Raw genomic sequence first — 26,035 nt, forward strand, 5'->3', positions numbered from 1 at the left:
CCCTAATAGCACCAAGGGTGGTCTTGTCCATTTTAATGTTTTGTTAGGGTGATCGATCATCCATAGAATATTGGAGAATTTTTTTTTAATAAAAATAAAATCTTAGGTATTTGAGGAATTTTGATTCAATTCCAATGAAAGTATATATGTTGTCACCAACCAAAAGAATAAGAATGATCATTCCATTCCAACTACTTATATTTCCAATAATACCCATTCCTATTGTTAAAGGAATAATCATTCTATATACCAAACGTTACTATATGGCATAATACATGATTTTTAGACATTAAATATGTTAGAACCAAGAGACTAAGCACAAAAAAAAAATGGCAATAGGGAAACAGAGATGAAAACTGACATAGTTCTTGAAGAGGCCTGAGAAACAGAGATGAAAACTGACATAATCATCACCTAGTGAAGGATAATACATGCACAATCCACAAGCAAAATGCTTACACAAGCCTCAACAGTCCATATTGACTTTGCAAGCATGATATATAGCATTAGCCCTGCTCCTTACAGAGAAATTTTAAAAACAAAAGGGTTTGGATCCATTATCCATACATGAAGTAACAACTCTGATGGAAGAAACAAATAATGATATGATCTAAATAGTTTATGGAGAGTTCATAAAAGGCTCTCTGTTTCTCCACATTTTTGGGTATATGCTCGTCAGCTATGAAGATCTTGGTCTCTCCTTTTCTACCTTCCCTGACATCACCAATAGCCCTCCAGCATGCACCCTTGTAATACAACAGCTAACCTGTTTTAGTTTTCAATCAATTGCCAAGTGGGTGCCTGATATGAAACTTTAAAGCACTGTTTCCATTTTCTGCCATCCCAGTTATAATGTTATTGTTTAAGTTGACTCTGTTTTCCCACTAAATCAGAGTCGACAGGTTGCATTCAAGGTGAAAAGTTTCTGGAGACATGCTCTTTTCACCTGCTCACTTGCACAGCATTGAGTCAGGAAATTTTTTATTCTTTTTTTGGTTCAATAATAAGAGTGATCAAAACAGGCATTATATTAAAGCAAAACAACAAACAAGCTATAACTTGTAATAATCAAACTTAGTGCTATGATGAGTCTATTAAATTCCATTACCTGGACTTGAGCATTTTAATGAAAAAAGGATGCACATTTGGAATCTGCCAAATTGCGTGAGATACTTAATCTTCAGAAAATGTTTTGCCTCAGAAAGTATGCAAATTTGCAGACAGACCAGAAAGTAGCACAACTCTATAACCGTTCAGAATTTTTGAAAAGTGACATTAAGCATCCATTACTAGACGAGAACCGAAGATTTGAGCATCCTTGAATTACAAGAAGTGTGTTCAAGGGCATATATTTGTCTAACAAATAGAGCCACAAAAAGTGAGAACATTAATGAAATGAAACAGACAGTCATCAGCATAAATGAGACTCCACCGTTTGAACTGTCTCATGCCATGACAGTTTTAGATGTTCCCATACGTGCAATAGAAGAGATTGAAGTGTTAAGAAAGGAAGGAAAGTTTTATACTGAGATCAGTATATGGATAGATTATACATAGATATGCACTAAAATCTAGATTATACATAGTCAAACCCTGACCTCCCTTTTCGGATTTTCCTAAAGAACAGGCCGAACCAAGGCAGTTTTCAGATAGAGATTTGCTCAGGACATGAGGCAATAGCCACAAATGTCTAGAGCACACCGCAGGTTCATTTATGAGTGTTGCTTCATCTCAGTATGAAGTGCCAAAAAGAGAAGGCGTTTAGACATCATCAAACTACTAATGGAATTCCAGAGGACACAACAAATGTCAAAAAACACTGCTGCATATATTACTATAGTAAGAAGCATAAGACTACAAAGATGATAATAATGCAAAAAAGTATTTACGGTTCTTTAACCTATCATCACACAGTTAACATGGAGCAACTGTATTATTCAATTTAACTGAGAACAGAGCAGGTTCATTTAAATGATTGAGTGTTGTTTCATGTCAAACTAAAATGCCAAAAAGGGAGGCGTTTAGACATCATCAAACGATTCAAACTACTGATGAAATTTCAGAGGATGCAACAAATGTCAACAAACAATAATTGTTATGGGAAAGAAAGCACTTACCACAATAAAAGAAGGTAGCAAAACAAAGAGCATCATGAAGCTTCAGAGCTAAAATTACATATACCTTTCCAGCATGCAAGAAACATATGTACATCCTAAGCAGAAAAGAAACTGCAACCAAAAAGATAATAGTTTCAAAAATTTAAATATTCATTAACTTGGTTTAAGAACTGCTAGATCACTATGCTACACCTTTTCCATTATAGTGAAGTTTTACTCACCTAAATTGCAGACATTCAAGATAAAAGGTTGAGTTACTAAGTTTATTTTCAAGTCACAAACAACATATAGCTTTAATAAATATTATGGAATTAGATATAACCTATAAGAGACTAGAAGAATCAAACAGATTAGATCATTCAATGCTTGAGTAGCCACTAGGCATGCCTATGGGGACAAGTGCAAACACATTTCTGAGGAAAACTACAAGGCGCATCATCCTGAATCTTAGGAATGCATGCACTGTGGTCAGTTGTGACCTTAAATTATTGTGCTTCTGTATGACTCATGACGTTTATGGTGGATTAACTAACAAAATACATCTAACACAAGCTTTAGTCTGTGAATCTTCAGATTTTGGATGATGGCTGATTAGAGATATCGGTGCTTCATATGCTAGAAGGGAATTTCATCTCTGCAAACCCAGATTTATGCTGTTGGTTAACACTATAACTCTGAGGAAAGAACTTCTATGAACACATAGCCACCTTAACGTTTAAGCAAATATCTTCAACTATAGTAATTCAAACTTGTGAGAGGGACTGAAAAGAACCTAAAACAATTTGTGAATCTATGCCAAGAGAAATTCATATATACAAGTATCTGGCTCTTCTCCAGTACATGATGCATCCAGTACCTTTACCAGAAACTGGATATAGCAATCAAATGATTGCAGATAAAGTTGTGAAGTCAATAATTTATACATACTTCAAACAGTTCTTTACACTTAACACGTGCTTCTAACTGTCCATGGTCAACGAGTTAGTTAGTTCAACATCTAAGTAACGATAAATATAGTTGGGATCATGTAATGAACACAAGGCTCTTGGATAAGTACTCAAAACAGACTCTTTTTTGTTTCATCACTATGAGGAGAAACAAAACTATATATACAATCATTTCTCCGACGCGTGTCCCCTACTCTCATGTCAAAACCCGACCTCAGAGAAACAGCAAGTAGTAGTGTTAGGGTTCAGCACCAGACTTTCCAGTAACTTTTTAGCCAATAGCAAAACTACACACAATTTTCGAAAAATTATCATTCAGTACAAAAGGCCCTAATATTAATGTCATTATAGATTCTGGATAAAGAAACGGCATTTCCTCTTACTTCCTATCCTATCTCCTATAAGTCTGACTAATTAATTTCCTAAACTTGCCTTGCACTACATTCACTATTTTGTTTTGCAGTGAGAGAACTATTTAAAGAATCTCGACTCATAAGTGAACATATCATGAGAACTGAGCACAATTATTTAGGATTTAACAGCATTTGTACCATAAAAAAGATTAGGATGAGAATCCTGCATCATTCTCTTCAAGGGGCGATGTCACAAGGTGCCGAAGCTTCCGCAGATTTCGAGATATCTCTAACAAAAGTTCTGTTCCTTCACTATGTTTCTCGAGTGTGAGTGTCTGAGCAGCATGGTCTAAGAATCCATTGTCTGCTTCAAGGGCCTTCACCCTCTTACTAAGATGAGACAATTCTCTTGTTAGGATAGGCTTCCTCGGCTTTTCTGCAACATGAGAAAGACTAATTGATCATTTGATACTGGTATTTGAAATCCAAAAGAATCATTATAGACATGCTCATATTGTACATATGTAGATTTTTCAGCATGTATTCTATCTTCTAATCATCTATATGCTTAAAACACAATCACAGTGTTAGTGTACATACATCGATATATCTGAATGTATATTACCTAACTCATCATTTATATGCTCGACACTGTCATAGCTAGACAGCGAGGAATGAACTCCGTTATCCAATACCAACAGATTTCTCTTGTCCAGTTTTTTAAACCGTCCCAAAAGAGTGCTTCCCTCCCCTTTAAAACCATTCAATGATTCACTTAGAGTACCCCCTCCATTTTCTTCCTTTGATGACAAGGCTTGGAAATTATTGTGTGCAGATTCTACAATAATCTCCACTTCATTGACACTAGTATGAGAACTACCACTTTCAGATTTTGCACTGAGAGGTGAGGAAGATTGTGCTTTATACTCCCGGTAATCCTCCTCAGCCTCCATTTCGCATTGTTTGAAACCATCTTCCCTTAAGCATCCATATTTTCCTCTATATGCCTCAAGTTCAGCCTCTAAAACTTTGATGTCTTCATCTCTCTTGACAAGCAAGTCATTTGTTGCTTGTAGGGCTTCTTCATCATACTCTGACTGCTCCTCCATCATTCTCTGATACTGCAAGGCCTCCATCTGAACAGCCGCCTTTTCCGCTTGTAACCGGGTGATCATTGCCATTGCATTGTTAGCTGCAACAGCCGAAGCACTTCTTTCTTCATCCAGTTCCATGTATAAAGCCATCAGCGATTTGCGATCCAACCGAACCTGTCTCTTCAAATGATGCAAAATGGAATCACTATCAGCTTCATTTGGCATATTCTCTTCAGTAGACTCTGAGGCAAACATTGTTTTTTCAAGTGGGGATTTCCTTGTAATCCTACTAGCCCCCCACCTAGGACTATTAGTAGCTGAATCTGTTAGTGGGATTCCAAAGAACCTGTTCCCTCTACCAAAGTTAGGGGTCTTAAAGGCATCGTCATTCAAGTCCTCAGCTTCGGTCAATAATGGCACTGTAGCGGCTTTAACATCTTCCCTAACTGGAATTACAAAATTCAGAGACTAAATTAATGACCTTTTGGGTCTTCTTTCCAGTGGGATATTATGAAAAATTCAAGAGCAAAGCAAGAAAAGTACGGATGACAGATTAAAGATAAAAGACTTTGAGAAATGCAGATAATAGAGAGAAAAGGAGGATTATCATACAAGAATTATTCAAAGCAATTGATCATATTTTGAAGGGTAGAAACTCCACTTACCCCAAAATGTTTGGACACTTTTGCAATCATAAATTCAAAGTTTAAAATGTTGCAATGTCAAGTTTCCTAACTTTAAAAGTTTGTAATGTCACATCTCCATTAAGATTTTCTGTTAAATTATAATGGAGAATACAAAAATCCCCAAAATACACCCATTTAAAAAAAAAAAACAAAAAAATCAGGTCTCATTGCCATAGAGCTTTTTTTTTTAAAATAAAAAATAAAAAATAAAATGTTTATTAAGGTTAATTTTGTATTTTTATTAGTTTTACAGGTTATAACGGATATTTCACCTGTTTACCGTATGATTTAACTTTAAATCTTAACGGTAAGGGTGACATTGCAAAAATTTAAAACAAGAGAACCCTACCTTGCAACTTTTTAAACTTCGAAAATATAATTGCAAAAGTGCCGAAACATGATGGGATAAGTGAAGTTTTTCCAATTTTCAATATCAATAAACAATTTAGAAATGATTGAACTACAACTTATATGTACAAACCCAAGATTTGGTTAACTAAAAATTCTTTGAAAGTTTGAATGGTTCTATTATCAGTTCTCCATTCAAGAACAATTTAGATCCTTAACTCACATTGAGTATCGGGATTAAGTGCATTCAAGCCATCCTCATCCTCCGGAGGCGAGTTGTTCTCGGAAATAAATTTGAGCTCCGTGTATCGGATGTGGGCCAAATCCGAATTGCGAGACTCCTGATCATTTCTCAATCCAACAACGGGTGTTCGTGGGGAAGAAGCAGGAGCCACTGAATACGCAGCAGCACCTTTTCCCTTTGAATAGGATGATTTCACCTTCAATGGCTCTCCACAGCAAGAACAACAATATATGCTACTCTTCTCAAGTACCTGTACAATATCATCCTTCTTTCCTGGATGCAAACTCAGATGAATGTGGCTATCATCCTCAACAAAGCACTCAAGATCCTTATGCAGAATCCCGACCAGAGCCTTGTACGTGTCACAATCAGATTCTTTCTCTGTCGCAAACGAAAGGAGGCACGCTTCACACATGTTTCTTATGTCCGACAGTTTCTTGTGGTTGTGGCAATATGCCAGAGATGAAACACCCTTCTTGTGAGCTTCACACACCGAATCATTGTAGTAGAAATCGGGGCTCCGGTGGACGAGTACATGGTCGATTCTCGTGCAAAGCAAGCAAGGGGCTCGCAGTTCGAAGAACTTGGCGAATTCGTTGGCGACAAACGCAAGAAACCCATCAATGAATAGCAGAATTATCAGCACCCATTCGAGCACGGCGTAGACCAAGAAATGTGGGAACTTTCCCAGCTCTTGTTCCACAAAACGTGGAAACGACCGCTTAGCCATGTTCTTTTCGATCCAAAAACAGGAATTGTCTAATCCTTTATCTGTCTATGTCGTCGTGATCCAATCAGAGTGCACAGAGGCTGGTGATGAATATCGATGAAAGATCATGACCTTGGTGCGACGAAGCGGCAGACCCAGATCATGACCTTTCTTTCTGTGCTTTGATGTCCGAGGAAGGATGTTTCAAAAGTTTTGGGTGGTGTACTTCATTTGGCCATAAATAGAAAAACGCTTCGAGGAAATTGAGGTTGTTATCAGACAGAGTAGCTGAAATAACGGTCTATCATGCACTCTCCAACCAACCGGGTAACTGTGGAACGACATCGTTTCCTTGACAAGATTTTGCGCGGGAAAAGTGGGCTAGTTTTGGTGGTTATATCTGTAACAGTCCAGAAATTACTTTGAAATTCTGGGTTTTATTTTTTATTTTTTAAATATGCTTGAAGGAAAAATTGATTAGTGTTAGATTTGTTTGTTATATCAATCTCGTTTCTGTCTTCTTGCTAGCTAATTTTTTTCATACATCATCCAACCAAAAGATCGAACTGTGCTCACATGATTCAACCAGAATCATCTATACTACTCTTTACATGAATTAAAAATTTAAAGAAAAATAATAGACTCTCAACCCCAACGTGTCTGTGCGACATGACACTATCACGTCAACTCCCTAAAATAATATTAACGGAGACATTTTATACTACTCTTTACATGAAATAGAAATTTAAAGAAAGATGGTAAACTTTCAATTTCTATACTCTCTAACGTGCCCGTGCGACATGACACTATCACGTCAACTCCACTTACCCTAAAATGTTTGAACACTTTTGCAATCATACGTTCAAAGTTTAAAATATTGCAATGTTAAGTTCCCTTATTTTAAAAGTTTGTAATGTCACGTCTCCGTTAAGATTTTCTGTTAAATTCTAACGGAGAATACAAAAATCTCCAAAATACACCCGTTTCAAAAAAAAAAAAAAAAATCAGGCCTTATTGCCATAGAGATTTTTTTTAATTTTATTTTTAAAAAATTTGTTTATTAAGGGTAATTTTGTATTTTTATTAGTTTTACAAGTGTATGACGAATATTTCACATGTTTACCATATGATTTAACTTTAAATCTTAACGGTAACGGTGACATTGCAAAAATTTAAAACAAGAGAACCCTACCTTGCAACTTTTTAAACTTTGAAAATATAATTGCAAAAGTGCATAAACATCATAGGATAATTGAAGTTTTTCCAATTTTCAATATCAATAAACAATTTAGAAATGATTGAACTACAACTTATATGTACAAACCCCAAGTTTAAAAACCAGAATCATCTATTCTACTCTTTACATGAATTAAAGAAAAATGGTAAACTCAGTTTCTATACTCCCTAACGTGCCCGTGCGAACATGACACTATCACGTCAACTCCCTAAAATAATTTGTCCAGCTTCTGTGGGTGGCCAACCACCCCCGACAAGCATTTTAATGGTCGCAAGTCTTGCAGCCACCAAATCAGGTGGATGGAGGTGGCGCTAGGAAATGTGGGCAAATTTTTTTGTCCACTGTCACGTCAGGGAGTAGGGAAAGAGTAAAATGAAAGTGTATGTAGCATTACTTACATTTAAAACACAGCTTTCACAAATCATTAATTCCAGCTATGATTACTTTAGTATGTGATAAAAAAAAATACCACTAATTCTGCCAACTGAATATGGTCAAGCAAATATTCCTAGCAAAAGACATCTCTACAAGTAATAATGGATCAAGCTAGGCCAGCTATGGTTAATGCTCAATTTTGAGTATTACACAAATATATCTTGACTTAATGTAGTTTCTTTCAATAAATTTCATCACCATTAATATAATAAGATTAGAATAATCCACAGGATTGGCATTTCATTCAAATACAACAGTCACAGAGTCTCTCCGATGTCTATTGAAACCATACAAAACTGGCTTCTGCTGTCACTATATATAGCCCATCTCTTGAATGGTTGGGGAACTTAGCTGAGTAACTAAATAGGAGATCCTAAAAGAATCAAAAGATTATACTTGGGTATCATCAGAGCTAGCTCGTAGAGAAAACATTTGCAGACATGTAAGGTGATATGCATCCTTGGACCTGAAAACAAGTCAATTGTTTTAATAAGACACACAGCAGTAATTAATATATAAGATTATAAGGATCTGTTTGTCATGACAGAAATAAAATGAATAATAAACAAATGTTGTTGGATAAATTGTCAATGAATAAAAGGCGGTATATCACAGCACATTGATCATCCCTATTTTTCAGGCAATGCTTATGAGCTAGAGGAGGCATAGATAGCCCGTCATTGTTTTGGTTTTGAGAACCAAGTGCAGGTTAGGGCCAGTAAGGAAAAAGATAGGGAAAAACGGATCATCTAGCCAACCCAACTGCTTGAGATTTAAGGCTTCATCAAGTTGAGTACACACGCACATCCTACTCATACATTTCCTATAGCAATGACGCTGAGCAATTCAGCAAAACATGCCTCCCTTCAATTTTTGCCCCAGTGAATTTCCTGCAAAGGAACCAGTATATGGCAGTCTGTCCTAATTTTCTCATCCTCGTATGCATTCCTCATGACATTCTGACAACAGATTTATCAACACATATATGCAACAAGAAAATTATACAGCATTTCAATTAAACATGAACAAGCATGTGTTTTCTCTAAAAGACAATATTGCAGAGGGGGAATAAGGTGAAAGAAAATTAAAAATGATACAAACTTTTTTCACATTTAAATACATGCAGACAGAAATCAAGCAAGAGACTGTACAGAGATATGCATGTAAAGGATTATCAGAAAAGACATGTTTTTTCTTTTCCAAAAATATACCCCACAGGAGGATGAACTGTTACCTGCAACAAGCAAGTAGGAATTTGGATAAACCCCTGCAGAAGAAGATCAACCTTTTCGAGAGTGCTCTGAGGGACAGGTGTGATCACATATAGCAAACCTTTAAAAGTGTCGATGCCTCTCACTATCCCTGGTTCAAAAAAGAATCAAGTTCATGGGGTTGTCAGGGTTATCAAATCCAAGGATAAGATTGAACATGGAAATGGAATTATGATAATAGGACATAAAATGGTTAATGAAAACATCTCCGAGAGAGAGAGAGAGGAGTACAAACTGCTTTCTTGAATAAATACAGAAACATTTTTTTTCATGTACAATCTGCTATCTTGAAAAAGTACTGAAACATTTACTACTATCCCAAAACTTGATAAAGCTTACATCAGAAGTAAAAACCTGATCCAATCAGAATATCATTTATATTGCATTTTTTTTCTTTTCCATACCGACTCTTATGGATGAAGCAGTAGGTAATGCTTTGCAGGAAATTCTTACAATAGAATACAGTTCTCAAAAGTGTTAGTGTTAGATGATATCCAACCAACAAAAATATGGTGCTAACCATTAAGGATAAGAATATCCTTGATTTTATCTTCCAAATAAGCCTCCTCCCACTGGCAATATCAACTAGGAAAATTATTGATTGAGAGAGAGAGAGGAGAGGATCACAGGAGCTTCTAGCACACTAGCATAGTAAATACACACTCTGGTATGCTAAAACATTAAAATTTCTATCAACATCTTTATATGTGATAATTAGAACTACCTCTTATGATCTTTTATATTTGTAATTCCTAATATGAACTTGCATTTTGTTATGCAAAGAAACAAATTATAGAATGTACTACACTACTACAATTCAACCAAAAATAGGCCGCCATCTGTTGGAGAAAGGAATTCTAACTCATTTAATACTCAAAATTTACCCTCTAGCACAAAAGGCTAGCAATGGACACAATTGTGAGTAATTAAAAATACTAACCAACTATACAAATGAGAGAAAGCAAATAATAACCAATTGAGCAAGGTGACACAACAAAGCAAAAGTGACCTACCAAGACCAACACACAAGGGTAAATTTTCAGAGTCTTCAGAGCTAACTGCCAAGCCAACAATGGTTGCATTCAAACTGAAATATATCTCAGAACTTGGGACCTGGTATCAGAAATTTGAAATATTTTTAAGAACCTGAAATAATTTAACAAATACATGAATACATTCATGGATCACAAAAAAGTTAAAAGCAATATGTCGGAGAAAATATAATCTATCTTCTCTGAATTCCGTCTTAATATATCCCAGACAATTCTTCACTGAAGAGGAAAGGAATATAACAATTAAAATGGTAGTTACACAAGATGTGCCGAAATGTAAAATTACTAAAATAACACTACAGCAATTCAATCAATATCTTGAACCGACCTGGCAATGGAGATGTCTGATCTTGATACTTGACAATGGAACTTCATAAGGAGAGTGAGAGGCAAGTGCATGCGCAAGTTCTTTGATAGTGGTAATATTCAGGTTACTAGGAAAGCACTGCCTGAAATATGCCATTAATCGTAAATCGCGTAAAAGCCGTGCATCCTTTTGCACTAGCACCCTGGAAAACAAAATGGAGATAAGATCTAAGGAAGAAAAGATGCAACTCCAGCAAAATCCATGTCTTCTAGCAATAAATATGCCACTCATGAAGGCAACATAATGACTAAAATTCAAGTGCATTGATAGCCGACCTTAATTACTTTGTTTAGGAGAAGAATCAATGTAAGTATTACCTAACAAGAATTCCTTATATACAAGATCCAAGACAAAACCTAGTATAAATGTAACCTTCAACCAGCCAAATAAACTCTAAATTATTTTTATAACTTAGTACGGTAATTTGGCACTTGCACCTGAACTACTGCAATCACTATAACCCACTTTTTCTTATCATGGAAGGTTTTGGTTTATATTGAATAAGGCTCCAGACAAGGACAAGGTCAGAATTCCAAATGATCCACATGTATGAAGAATGAAAGCTAACATACAGTGAAGCAATTCATATTTGCTAGGGAAATGGATTCATGATTTATAATTTGCAAGTAATAAATTGCATTCACAATGTAACAGTTTCGATATAAATTTGGAGACAGCTAAGAACTTACGATCTGTTATAAGAATCCTGACGAGCTGAATTGATTTCAATTAGATTAACCATCTTATCACAATCCTCATCTAACCAGAATGCCCCAGCTGGTAGATTCTTACTCTCAGCAGATATGTTTATTTTAACTACATGGGTGGGAACAATGTATTTCAACATATCCACCAATATGTCATAACCAACACCTGCCACACAAGAAGAATGAAGAGAAAATAGTGTTGTTACTGTAATAAAGAAGTAATGTAACATTAGAGAAAATATTTTCATATCAGAAATCAAAAGAAGAAGCAATTAAGTATTCAAATAAGCCTACCTTTCACCCAGCCAGGAGTATTTACGACAAGAGGCAATTCAGTCTTAGTAGGGTTTTCATTCTTGCTGGACAAACAATAATCCTTTCGATAGTAATCACATAGGGTAAATACGGCATTTGAGTATGCCGTTGGATCCCTTTTTGAAGAGACATCACCGAAGAAGAAGCATCTGAGAGGAAATAAAAATAGTAAGTCAATACATGTATTTTTTACAATAGAATCTAGACAGACAAGGAGAATGGCCTCTTACAACATAAGGAACAACTTAAAAAGAGAGGTGCAAGAAAGCCAATGAGCTCTAGCTCATATCAAGCTTCCTCCCGTTGTATGCACAAGATGGAATGTAAGGTCGAGGTTCAAAACTCACTAGGTGTAGGCATAATATGCCAATCAAAAAAGAAAAAAGGGAGAGGTGGAAGATGCTGCGTAGAAAATAGAAATAGAACATTTCATCAATATTACTTGATAGTAAATCCTTAAGAGACTGATTACTTTTTAACATTTCATATGAGATTGCCTTTAACAGACAGAGCTGTATTAGGTCACAACTAATGTTTGAAACAAATTTATAAAGTGGCAAGATCCCTTCTAAATTCTGAAAAAAAAAAAAAAAAAAAAAAAAAAAAAAAAAAAGAAGCTTTATACTAATTGTGGGGATCCAAATTCTAATTCATACTATTGGAAGCTCCATACAGAGTTTCCACTTCTTACATGACTAACTGTAAGGTTAGAGTTCCCACATTGAACCAAAAGTCCCTTAAAATTCCCTCAAATTTCCAAAAATATTTCTACATTCTATAACATTTTTACTTACCAAAAAAAAAAAATTCAGAAAACCAGGAATGAGGCAAATCGATCTTCATGTTGTACACATTTTTTTCCATAATTTATCACTGAAGTACTTCTGTATAATATCAACAAGAAGAATAACAATTCTATAAGTTAACAAAAAAATGTTATTGTAACATATATAACAGATAATAGATATAATTATAATCATAATAATGTTAATGTTAATTGATAATGCAAGGGTTATGGCCAGGAAGGCCTATTGACAGGACCATGAAAAATCCATGATTACAATGATTAACCTTTCACAGTCTGAGAGACAAGCAGTAGAGTTAACCCTGCTTCTCATCGAGACCAAACTGTCCAGTCAGTCTTATTTCATGAATAATTCCTATTCAGCACACGTTGAATAACAAATAGTAAACTATATAACATATCATGTAGTTAAATGATTGATCCACTAGGAACTTCCAGTTTTTGAATTTAAAAATGAAGTTAACTGGGGAGACGAGGTTCAACAGTTCATACCTCTCTGGTGTCTTCAGACACGGGATCGTCAAATCTATTTCCACAAAATGAAAAAGAAATCCGGATAAGTAATTAAACAAATAACAAAGAACAAAGACTAAAACTCCAGTGAAATTTTAGAAATACAATGAATTGACAAGATTATTAAGAAAGCTAAAACCATAAGTAATTACCCGGAGTTAGTTTGTCAACTAGAGTGAGGGATACAAAACCAGGTGGAGTAAACTCGGGCTGACCAACATCTGTATCCAAATAAGCTACTTTCCTATACCTATAAACAGAAGTAAAATAAAATTTAAAGGAAAAACAAACAAACTAGAAGCAAGAAGATGGAAATATCAATCAAAGAAGGGAGGATTAAGCTAGCAAAATTATCCGCCCAACACTCCCCCCTCCCTTCACAAACAAAATGAGAAAGCAAAGAAAACATATAAATCAATGTTGAATATAATAAAGCCAGTTCCATACTTCAAAGTAGCAACTGGAATATTTTTCAAACTCAATGCAAGCTATGGAGATGACGGAGGACATACTATAAAGATGAAAGTGAAGTATAGCTTTAATCAATCCAAATAGATATACTAATGAGGATCATAGTAGCCACAATATAGTGAAATAGGTGAAGGAAATCTTACAGTTGTATAAATTGACTGAAACCAATCTACTAATGAACACAGTTCAACATAGAAATATCAGACTTATCATGTAGTAAATGGAGAGCATTCCACAAGAAAATTAAAAAAAAAAAAAAAAATTGTCCTGTTACTGAGGAGTAATGAAATATAAGTTCGCTTAAATAGAATCCATACATACTCAAAGAAAGACATATAACAATTAACGCTGAAAAAGAAATAAAACCAACAACTACTTCAAAAACTAACTGAGAGAGAGAGAGCATCGACCTCTGGAGAAGGACATTGAGGAGGTAGCGGGAGAAGGTGGTTTTGCCAGAGTTTTTGGCGCCGCAAATAAGAGCAATGGGAGGCGGCGAAGTGACCGAGTCGTATGCTATGGAGTCTGCGGCCTCGGACCATTCCTCAGGTATGTAGATGCTTGGCGATGGGCTTTCTGGTTCTAAAAGCGAAGCCATAGCTTAACTCACTTCTCTGTTTCTCTTTCCCGACTCAGCAAATTTACTCTATGTTTGAGCTAAAATATCACCTTTCTCCGTTTTTTAGAGACCGACTTCTTCAGAACAACCTGTATCCGACTCAGCACTTTAACTATCCACCGGTTGCATTTAAACATTCTATTTCAAGGATTTCTTTATTCTTTCTACAACAATCATGTCTTTGAAACAACAATTCCATTTTTACATACCATCAAGATACCCCGATACACATATCAAACCAAGCATAACTTCAATCACAAAAAGCGCAGTAATTTCAAAGAAATCCCCTCTCAGGCATTACTATAAGCATAAGAACCCACAAGAAACAACAATTCCAACAAAACCCAGAAACAAAAACTCCAAACTATGATAAAAAGTTCAAAATAAAGAAAACCTTTGAGGCAGAAAAAGAATACCCAGCTGAAAAATCAATCCTTTACCAAAAAAAAATGAAATTTTCCATACAAAATTTGTTACCGGTGCAGCTGAAGTGCAAATCAGCGATAAAAATACCTGGGTCTGTAAAATCTATACTCTATATATGCACACAGGGAGACAGAGACTAGAGAGAGAGTGTGTGGTACCGAAGCAAGTGACAGAAGCAAGCGACAAATGAGTTGGCTGGAGGCTGCCGGAGAAGCGGGCGACGGAGCTGGAAACGGCGACGGAGTATCGGTGGTGAGGCGCAACGGCTTCTTTGTGCGCAACGGCTCTCTCTCCCTCTCTCTCACTCTCTCAATCTCATGTTTTGTCGTTTTGATCGTTTAATAAAGGTTTTTTTTCTTCTTACCTTTTCTTCTTCTTCTCGGTTTCTGGGTTTCTCCATAATCATTCAATATTGCTCTGGGCCTCTGGCATTATCATATTCAGTGGGCCTGGGTGCTCGGCCCATCGCTGTCCCTCAGTCCAAGCCCAGATACAAACATAAAAAGCCATGGGAAAACATGATTTTGCAAAAAATATTTGTTATCTATTGCCTATTGGTGTGAACAATCATATTTTACAAATATACCTCCAATTAAAATTGAAACATAAATATGATAAAGTGGAATTTGTGTTCTGCATGGATTACATGCTTATAAACACATGCTACTGTCGTGAGAAAACACGAATCAGGCATCAAAACTGCATGGTGTTGCCATGTTGGTATCTAACGTGTTTAGCTTGTCTCAAATTAAATAAATAAAAGATTATTGCACACATAAACGGTGAAGATTTAAAAAAAAAAAAAAAAAAAAAATTGTACAATCTTATCATCTTTACCGTTTATTTTTTACAAGAAAGCACAACTAATTTAGATTGTACGTTCTCTTGTAAAAATAACTAGGGTTCAAATCTAACCAAAAAGATACATAACCAATCGTTGTCATTTTATTCTTGCTTAAACCCTCTAATACTCGCACATATAGAGAGAAGGATCTTCTTCTTCTTCTTCTTTTTATTGAATAAAAGTTTTCATAGAACAACAAACAAAAACAACTCTCCAGTGAAAACTGGAACACAATCCGACAAACCTAGATTACATCAACACCACAGCCAACAAAGTAGGACTGCAGCTAAAACACAAAGACCCTACCTTACAACCTACTAGCACATACAGCAAGCCCACCCAACAGAAACTAAAGTAGAAGCTCAAAGAGCAACAACATAAAACAACAAGACAGCAAGCAAAACAGAGCTTAAAAATAGAGACTAGCTATTAATATTCCACCGGGCAGTAAGTTCCAAATTCTTCCTAGAACACGGAAACTTGCCCTGGACCAAAACTCTCGCACGAACATCCCCTTTAATTTGCGTAAAGATGGATTCCTCAGTACGAGGAGTATTATGGTGAAGCAATCATTTTTCTGCCTCCAAAGCTGATACATTGTAGCTCCCAACCCGAGTCTTCCCAAATTAGCCTTCAAGCTTCTACCACTCAGAACAACTGCACCCCAACTAGGAATATATCATCCCAGTCCAAAGGCGCTTGAAGCACAGAGCACTCGGCCATGGTATTTCTCCAAATTCAGGAACTGAAGCTGCATCTAAATAAGAGATGCTTAATACTCTCTTGAGCACTATAACAGAACAAACAAAGGCTATTCTTATTGTAACCCCAACAACACATCTTTTGCTTTGTAACCAAAGCATTATGGAACACAAGCCAAATAATAAATGCATGTTTAAGTATGGCCATGGGGAACCAAACCATTTTCCACCAATTAACAACCAGAAAACTCACTCTTAACTTGCCCCAAGTATCAGCACAAGTGTATTTCTCATTTATGGAACCCCAAACTGGTTCATCAGTATATCCCAATGCAACTTCATGTAGCTGGCTTTGAATATCAACTAGTGTATCAAACCTAGCACTAGCCCAAAACCAATTTCCATTCTTTATGACAGTGGCCAGTTTAGTATTAAGGGAACAACCACAATCATAAACAATTCTGTATCCATATCGATCAAGCAAATAGCCGGCAGGGTGCCAATGATCCAACCAAAGAAACACCCTACTTCCATCACCAACTTTGAACCGAATAAACTTCTTAGCTAGATCTCTAAGTTGTAGGAGGTTTTTCCAACTCCAAGAGCATGACACCACAACTGAAACATGCCAAAAGCTTCGTCCCTTCAGCCAATTTGCCTCAACCCATGCTACCCACATCAAGCCAACTTTAATAAAAAGGTTCCAAATGTGATTCATCATTGAAGCCTTATTCCAAACTTCAATACTTTTTATCCCTAAACCTCATTCCTTCTTAGAAGCACAAATCTTCTCCCAAGCCACCTTAGCATGAGTTCTAGAATCACTTCTTCCCCACATGAACTTATTAAGTTTCTGCTCAATCAGTTTAATGACTTGTTTGGGCAAAAGGAACACTTTAGTCCAATAGACCTGCAAACTGAGAAGCACAGAGGATATGAGTTGCAAACGACCAGCAAAGGAAAACTTCCTCAAAGTCCAGGACTTGATCCGACCAACCAAAACTTCACAATCTAAATAAGATAAACTTTTAGTGATCAAATGCACTCCCAGGTATCTCATAGGGAGCTTCCCTTCTTGCATATGGAGCAAAGACAAAATCTGCTGCTTTACCTGTAACACCCCGCTTTTACAAAAAGAGTAAGTGAAAATTTTTTGAATTTTCACATGACATTACTAACTTATCAGAGTTAAATATTGGCAACGGATTATATATGGATATAATACAGACTTGGGAATTAAATGACACTTCAGAACTTCTACTGAAATACCTCAAAATAGATATAGTAAGCCAGTCAGTATAATTATACAAAGCAGTAGTAGTTATGCCTCACAGGGCATAATAGTCATACAAGCCAAAATATATACATAACTGCAAAATTATAAATATTGTCTTGAGCTAAGTTAATGAACTACAACATGGTAGTTCCCAAAAAGAAGGCAGTCTAGCCTTACAAAAACCAGTATCAGGAATCATCTAAGAGCCTGGATAGTCATGATATTCTTCTTCTTCATAACCTGAATTATCACGCAATACAGGAAGAAAATAACAATATAAAATACTAAAGCAAGTCCACTGTTTCTCATAATAATATGAGTGTTGATTTATTTAATAAATGCAACATAATGTAATGGCTTCGTGATTACATGTATACGCAATATATAATCTACAGTCGCGAATCATAGACATAAATTGAATATAAACATAATCATAAAGCAATGATATAACAGTTTTAAATGCAGAGTTTTAGGTAATTCCCTTTTTCCACTCATCTGTTGGTCTAGGCACGGTTAACGTCTTATTTGAAGCCTGGGCTTTCTTCCTTTAACTTTTAATTATATTATTTGGGAGCCTAGGCTCCTGGAAACCTCGGTTTCCCTGGTGACCTATGTAACACCCCGGTCCCATATTGAGAAAAGATGAATAGCTCACATAGAGTGAGTAGTTTATAAAGATACTTATGGGTGCTAAGTCCCACATTGCCTAATTACTAGGTGAAACTGGGCTTTATAATGGATTCTAAAAACACTTCAAATTGACTAGTCCTTTGGGAGTGATAGTGCAGATGTGGCTAGCGTTTTTCCTTGGGTCGTTATAAATGGTATTAGAGCCACCTAGTAACGTCAGGTCATGTAGTACTAGAGCACTGCATGACATGGTTCTGACGAGGACGTCAGAGGTTTAAGGGGGGAGTTTGTAACACTCCGGTCCCATATTGGGAAGAGATGAATAGCTCACATAGAGTGAGTAGTTTATAAAGATACTCATGGGTGCTAAGTCCCACATTGCCTAGTTACTAGGTGAAACTGGGCTTTATAATGGGTTTTAGGGAAGCTTCAAATTGACTAGTCATTTTGGAGTGATAGCGTAGATATGGCTAACGCTTTTCCTTGGGTCGTTACAACCTAGGTACACCAGTTTTTGTATCTATTATTCTATTTCGGGTACTTCCACATTCACTGAGAACCTAAGAACTCATGTGAAGCCTCATGTACCCACTGTGGATCTAGATCCAAAAGCTTGTTATTAGACAGATTATTAAAAATAATAAAACATGCAAAGTCACATGCGCAATCAAGTAAATAAAACAGTATCATAATATCATAGGAAAAATCAACGAGCTTCGTCCTTAGTAAGTATAGAGATACTTACTAGTTTCTCCTCCAAAAGTTTTTCCTCTATAACTGCATAATTACAATAATGTAATAATACTAAATTAGTGATAAGGCGTTACAAACATATTTACTATACTTATTCTTATGATATTATTCTAACAATCATTCTAATACTTCCATTTATACATTGGATGACATAACAACATTTTTGTTCTCTTAATTAAGATGTTGAACGCCATTTTAAATTATTGAGTAATGAAACTTAAATATCTTCTTTTATTAACCATTAATTCCAACTAGTATATATCTAACTAATATATGGATATATACATATAACTCACCCTCACATACACATACACTGACACTCTATTTTTAATCCCTTACCTTATTCTCTTCACGCACCACTTTCTTCATCCATCCCTTCTACTATACACACAGTAAGTACACATACTCTCACAACCTACACCTCACATATATATACATTTATCACATGTTCGCTAACTAATCACACTCACTGTCTCTTCTTTTGAAACACACATACACACAACTTCTCTCATTCTTCACTGGCTGAACCCATTCAGCTTACATTTACCTACATACTCTTACTCACATAAAACACACACATATATATTTATATAAACGCAAACCAGGAACATCACACACAAACTCTTAATTCAAAAAACACACTTATTCTTCACTTAATAAAACAAAGGCTGATTTTATTTCTTAAACTCAGTTATTAAACATTCTTAACCATCTTGAAATACTTCATTTACCAGGTAGTAGCTCCGGTAATAAGCTAGGGAGCTCCTCTGTTCAAAACAAAATATCAAAGTAAAGTTACTATCATGTTCATTTAAATCTTCATGGGTGTAACTCTCTCACTAGAAGAAGAGAAGCAACCCATGATTCCAGGGAACAAATACTGAATTCTAGAGAGTAAAGTGGGAAGATTCACTTACTGGAATTCGCACTCAAACAACTAGAGAAGGAGGAGTGAACCGATCCAACATAGAATATTGAAGCTAAGTTGAATGTTGCTGGTTTTTGCACTAGAAATAGAGAAGGATTTCATATATTATTTTATAGTGTTTTGTTGGGAAATGAGAGGTGGTTTAAGGCTTTATTCCTAATCTTCTAAGTGCTGGATTCATAGGAAAAAGAGAGAGCTTTTCCTATGAAATTTATGCACTAAAATAGGGAGGGAGCATGGAGCTTACGTGAGAGAAGTTGGGAGAGAGTTTGATGATTTTGATGACCCATGCATGCTATATATAATGATCTTAGACGGTTGAGATTAAGCCAGCAACTAGGTGCTTCAATAGCCGGATTTGAGCCAAATAATCCTCCAAATTCGCTGCCCAAATCTCTCATATCTTCTAGAATAGGATTTCCATATCTTTAGGTAATAATACTAAATATCTATGAAAATCTAGTTGGCTTTGAACTAAATTGGGCTAACTAGACTAACTAAAAAGGGGTATAATCATCTGGTAGCGAAATCATGATGTGGGTCCAAGAATTGAAGGTTGAAAATCGTCCATCGCTGTTTCAATGTAAACTGCATTGCACTAGATAATTAAGTCGCTCGATCGACTTCGACCCAGAATCGCTCGATCGACTATAAAGTCGCTCGATCGATTCTATTTCCAGCTATTATTCTGTCGCTCGATCTATTTAATATCTTCACTAATCCAATATAAATATATATATATATATAAATACAACTCTATTTAAACTAATAATAATAATAACTAAGCCTTATACTTATATATACATATGCACATGTTTTACTTATGCATTATTATCCTAGGTGTAGTATATTCCAAGGTATTATATCACCTCACAAGAAGCTCCAACCATAAAGATGGAACTCTTGGAAGGATTAGCCCTCATATCCGACAAAGATTCAAACTCAGCAAGAGCATTAAGAATTGCTAAAACAGAATTGCAAGTTGCAGCAAAGAAGACAAACAGGTCATCAGTAAAGCATAAATGATTAAACCTCACAACCTTGCATTTAGGATGAAAACTAAACAGAGGAGAAGCTACAGCCTCTTCAAGCAAAAGTGATAATCCCTCTATAGCCAGTACAAATAGACAAGGGGATATAGGATCCCCTTGACGAAGACCCTTCTTACCTAAAAAATGTACCACCAAAGTACCATTTAATGCAATGGTAAAACTAGGAGAGAAGGATCTTCTTCATTTCAAATGAAATGAAGAGGAGTCGGTTAGTGTATTTAATATGGTAAAATTATGCAAAAAATTAAAATGATCATTTTATCCCTCCTAAATACACTAACCGGCTCATTTCCATTTAAAATGAAAAAAAATTATTTTCCGCACAAATTTTTTTAAAATTACTTTCAAAATTTATGCTTTTTTCATCCCTAAAGCTTCAATGTCTAGTTTTACACCCTGAATTATGATCATCCATTTCCCTTCGCCAAACCACCCCATTCCCCCAATTCCAGGCATAACATTCGCCAATGTCATTCTATGACCGATATGAAGGTGCTATGCCTTGCCTTCCGAAAGCCATAATAGCAAGTGGCACTTAATAACACTTGAATCGTACACGCCTCTAAACCACGTATATATTAATGAACTATCTACGGAGACCAAATCTTTACAAGGCAACAAATCACAAGACTCTACTAGGCAACTCTCCATACAAGGCACACAACAGCTAGCAATTCTCAACAAGGAAACTCAACCAACGGCAAATCATCCACACAAGGCAACCAACAGCTAGTTACACAAAAATAAAAAATTACAATCAATTGTTTAATTTCCTTTGTATTATTTCCTTTTGTATATTGTCCAATACTTGTATAAATTCAAGCATCCAAAGATGAATAATCAAACAATTCAATCTAATCAATTCTTACCTTTCTATATGGTATCACTGCCGTAATTTATTTTCTTTTCTTTTTTTTTCCAAAAATTTCTTCCATCTCCCTCATTCTTCAATTTGTTCTAATCTTCATTGGGGCCTTTTCTCAAACACCCCTACCACACAAATGGCATCCTTTAGCAACCCAGTTGCACCCACGGCTTCTTCCCCCACTGCCACTCCAATCTCCACCGAAACCAACACCCAAGCTTCTCAAAATCCTTCACCTGCATCCCTTTCTAGCTTTGCTTGATCCATCTCCAAATTAACCAAAACAAATTTCCTTGTTTGGCATCATCAAATTGAAACCTACCTTCACGGCCATGATCTCTACGGCTTTGTGGATGGTATCAAAACGCCCCCTCACCCATATTCCTCCACCTCAGCCGATGGGTCTCTCACAATCTATACTGACCCAACAACTCTACACTGATTCCGCCAGGATCAACTTATTCTCAGTATGCTCATAGCCACCATCTCTGAAGATCTTCTTCCACAAATACTCGGTTGCCGCACTGCCCATGAACTCTGGACTTCTCTCGGCCAAACCTTCACTTCCACCACCCGTGCTCGTACCATGAGTCTTCATTATGAGCTCGCTACTGCCAAGAAGGGAAACTCCTCCATCACAGATTATTTTCAGCGGATCAAGCAAGTGTCCGCCACTCTTACTGCTACCAAACAGCCCCTCAACGATTATGAGTTCATCCCGTACCTCATCGCCGATTTGGGTCCCGAATACGACCCCCTTATCACCTTCGTCACGACCCGGCTCGAGCCACTCACCATGGATGACCTCCTTGGCCACCTTCTTGCCCACGAAACGAGGATCAAGAAGCACAACTTTGCTGCCAACCACCTATTCGTTGCCAATGCCGCATCCTGTAGCCGAACCTCCTCTCGTGCTCGTGGCCGGTCATTCCCCCATGGGCGCACTTCTGTAGGGGTGTAAACGAGCCAAGCCACTAGCGAGCTTATTCAAGATCAGCTCGGTTTAAACTCGACTTGTGCTCGAATCGATTATTAAATGAGCTGTTCGTGAACACGAAAATAAGCTCGATTATTAAATGACACAAACTCATATAAACTCAGCTCGACTCGATTAAAGCTCGTGAACCCACTCGTATAAGGATCGACTCGCTTATTAAGGCTCAACTCGTATATATATAGAGACACACACAGATACATATACATGCAATATATATAATATATGTATGTATATAACTTATAAGTAACAAATAATAATTGTCAATATATATTAAGTAGTGATAAATAATTAGTTATATGTATGTTAAATAGTAAAAGTAAATAAAAGCAATACCTAATCTAATAATCATATGATTTAATGACAATTCATATACTTAATATGTCAATTATATTATGCAAGTAATATAATATGATTATATAATCATATAATAATATAATAATATAACATTGTGTCATATGATATATAATCACTATATATACAGATATGATTATATGTTCAAAGTATTATCATTAGATCACGTAATCCAAAATCTAAGATCATATGAATTGGTAAATCATATGATTATACTTTTCATAGATAATCTTGTAAGTTATATGATATTATACGATTCATAATTCATAAAACATTTTATATATATACACACACGTAACACATAACATATACACAAATTAAGTACAAGTATAAATTATAACCATATAATATTAAATAAGTATAAAAATTCATATTAATATAATGATTAAGTATCTAGATACTTATATACAATGGTTAAGTATGATTTAAGATTATAAGTATCTAACAATTATTAATTATACTTAGATACAATAATTAGGTATATAGATTACATATATAAGTACGAATTTAAGTTAATCATATGATATAACGACAATTATGAAACGTAGATCGTATTTTAAGATTAAATGATACTTATTAGTTATTACTTAAGAATTGTTTTTTTTTTTTCTTTCTAAAGCTCGATTATTTTTTAAGATTCAACATCACATGATACTTATTACTTAAGAATTGTTTAAAAATAAATAAAAGTACTATCATTAGATACATAGGACCATAAGATTACGAATTTTTAGATTAAAATTCATAAATATATAATTAGAAAATAAGCTGTAAGTTTGAGTTCATATAATCACATTATTATAAGTATAAGTTCACGTAATTACAAATTAAGTTATGAATATTAAACAAATAAACTATAAGTATAATTGCATAATTATATTTATGTTTATTGATTGATTAATATTTCACACAAGCACAAGCACATAATTTTGATTAATAGTTATAGCTTAATTCATAATTTATAGCCAAATTAATATTATTCTTATTTTCCGGTTCAATAAGTTAATTATGTTAATAATTTGATTTCATAGTTTAAGTATAATTTATAGCCAATTAATATTTTTTTATCTTTTTCTAGTTCAATAAGTTTATTTTGTTTATTTATTTTTTGTTTTTTGTTTTTTGTTAAGTCAATAAGTCAATTATTATTATTATTATTATAGCTTAAATTCATATTTTATAACCTATGATCCTATGATTAAGTGTAATTATTAATAATTATCCTAATTATATAAACAAAGGTGATTTTGTTTATACATGATTAAATATAATTATACATGATCAACTATTTTTTATTTTATTTTTAAAAAAAAAGTTACTAGCTTTTATTGTCCTTGACTTATTGTTATAACACACCATTTTTATTGTTTTAATTGTAATCTTATTATACACAATTATATAAAATTACAAAATAATAGTGTTAAGATCCAACTAATAGCCCAAATCATGCTTTGGGCAATGAGATCCAATTAAAATTAGGGATAATTGCACCATTGGTTCCTGTGGTTGGCTCTAATTGCAAATCACTCTCTGTGGTAATAAAATTAAATGAGGGATTCCTCTGGTAGACCATAATAACAAATAGGTCCCTGAACGTGTTTTCCGTCAGCTATTTTAACAGTTGCCATTACCCGGCTACGTCAGAACCAATCAGAGGCCGACACATGTAAATTTTTTTAAAAAAATAACGCAAATTTTTTATTTACATAAAATTAACACAAAAATGACACATGTGTCATTAATTCCCACGTCATTTTCTTCCCCCCCCCCCCCCCAAAAAAAAAAAAAAAAAATTAACCCCCTACTTCCGCCTCCCATCCTCATGTGTTGATGGCCACCACGTCTCTGCTATACACCTTCTCCTTCCCCAGCGCCTTGATCATCTTTGCCCCCAAGTTGTACACTATCTCCAACTTCGTGGACTTCAGGGTCAGCTTACTTGTCTTAGAGGCTGCTTCGGCGATGGCGGGGCGGTCAATCTGGATCTCCACGACCTCTCCCTCGATGACCTCAGTCTCCTCCTTTATGCGCACGCCGATGGCCTTGCGGAAGGCCTGGGTTGGGGCTTCGGTCTTCGACATCTCCAACGAGAAGAGCTCGCTGTCGGCAAGCATGGTGAAAGGGGTCTCCTAGCCAAGTCACTTGGCCAGGCCCATGGCGATGGCGGTCTTGCCAGTTCCGGGCTGACCTGCCAGGAGGATGACGCCAGCGGCCTTGCGGGCTGCAGTCTGGCCCACCATGCCATCCGAGACTTGGTGGGGCTCGAGGCCGAATCCAGACCCAAGCCACGAATGTGGGAATGTGTGCATAGATGGCTCTTCCATATAACGGTGGCAGTGGGAGACTAGTGGTACGAGAGGGAAAGATTTTTGTATTAATATTTTTTTAAAAAAAAATTACACATGTCGGTCTCTGATTGGTTCTGACGTGGCGGGGTAACGGGAACTATTAAAATGGTTGACGGAAAATACGTTCAGGGACCTATTTGTCATTATGGTTTACCAGAGGGATCCCCCATTTAATTTTGTTACCACAAAGAGTGATTTGCAATTAGAGCCAACCACAGGGACCAATGGTGCAATTATTCCTTAAAATTACAAAGTAAAAGTGCTATGGATGTTTGATCTTATCCACTCCACTCCAAATCAGGGCACTCATACGTCCTTTTTTTTTTTTTACAATGGCACTCTATGTCTTACTTGAATCAACAACTTTTTTGTCTTAATTCTCCCACTGCCCAAAGCCTGACTCATCTTTCATTTCCCAAGGGCCCAACAGATCTCAAAAAATAAAGACAAGCCATCACCCTTCATTAAGCCTGACGCATCCTTCATCTTCATCAAAGAAGGAATAGTTTAGCCTATCATATTTTAGTCCGCTTGTGCATATCCTTCTTCTTCCACAGTTCTAGAAATCATGTCA

General features: G+C 35.8%; 4 protein-coding genes across 4 annotated transcripts; all 4 read right to left on the minus strand.

Moving 5' to 3' along the window:
* Positions 1-3,626: 3,626 nt before the first annotated feature.
* On the minus strand, positions 3,627-6,519 carry LOC133874681 (probable myosin-binding protein 5). Its single transcript, XM_062312556.1, has 3 exons — positions 5,769-6,519; positions 4,043-4,957; positions 3,627-3,853 (listed from the first exon to the last, which is right to left on the minus strand). Exons 1-3 carry the CDS (start codon positions 6,517-6,519, stop codon positions 3,627-3,629), a joined length of 1,893 nt encoding a protein of 630 aa, XP_062168540.1.
* A 1,812-nt stretch (positions 6,520-8,331) lies between these two features.
* LOC133875426 (polynucleotide 5'-hydroxyl-kinase NOL9) lies at positions 8,332-15,081 on the minus strand. Its single transcript, XM_062313561.1, has 10 exons — positions 14,875-15,081; positions 14,082-14,379; positions 13,353-13,450; positions 13,180-13,213; positions 11,862-12,031; positions 11,550-11,733; positions 10,822-11,002; positions 10,455-10,554; positions 9,405-9,532; positions 8,332-8,636 (listed from the first exon to the last, which is right to left on the minus strand). Exons 2-10 carry the CDS (start codon positions 14,267-14,269, stop codon positions 8,583-8,585), a joined length of 1,137 nt encoding a protein of 378 aa, XP_062169545.1. The 5' UTR covers positions 14,270-14,379; positions 14,875-15,081; the 3' UTR covers positions 8,332-8,582.
* Positions 15,082-17,024: 1,943 nt separating this feature from the next.
* LOC133875151 (uncharacterized) lies at positions 17,025-22,032 on the minus strand. The gene is made up of 3 exons (XM_062313174.1): positions 22,002-22,032; positions 20,718-21,016; positions 17,025-17,372 (listed from the first exon to the last, which is right to left on the minus strand). The coding sequence occupies exons 1-3, from the start codon at positions 22,030-22,032 to the stop codon at positions 17,025-17,027; spliced, it is 678 nt and encodes a 225-aa protein (XP_062169158.1).
* Positions 22,033-22,198: 166 nt separating this feature from the next.
* On the minus strand, positions 22,199-25,227 carry LOC133875152 (uncharacterized). The gene is made up of 2 exons (XM_062313175.1): positions 24,970-25,227; positions 22,199-22,633 (listed from the first exon to the last, which is right to left on the minus strand). Exons 1-2 carry the CDS (start codon positions 25,225-25,227, stop codon positions 22,199-22,201), a joined length of 693 nt encoding a protein of 230 aa, XP_062169159.1.
* Between the last annotated feature and the right edge of the window lie 808 nt (positions 25,228-26,035).

The sequence above is a fragment of the Alnus glutinosa genome, chromosome 8 (assembly GCF_958979055.1).
Source record: "Alnus glutinosa chromosome 8, dhAlnGlut1.1, whole genome shotgun sequence".
Lineage (NCBI taxonomy): Eukaryota > Viridiplantae > Streptophyta > Magnoliopsida > Fagales > Betulaceae > Alnus > Alnus glutinosa.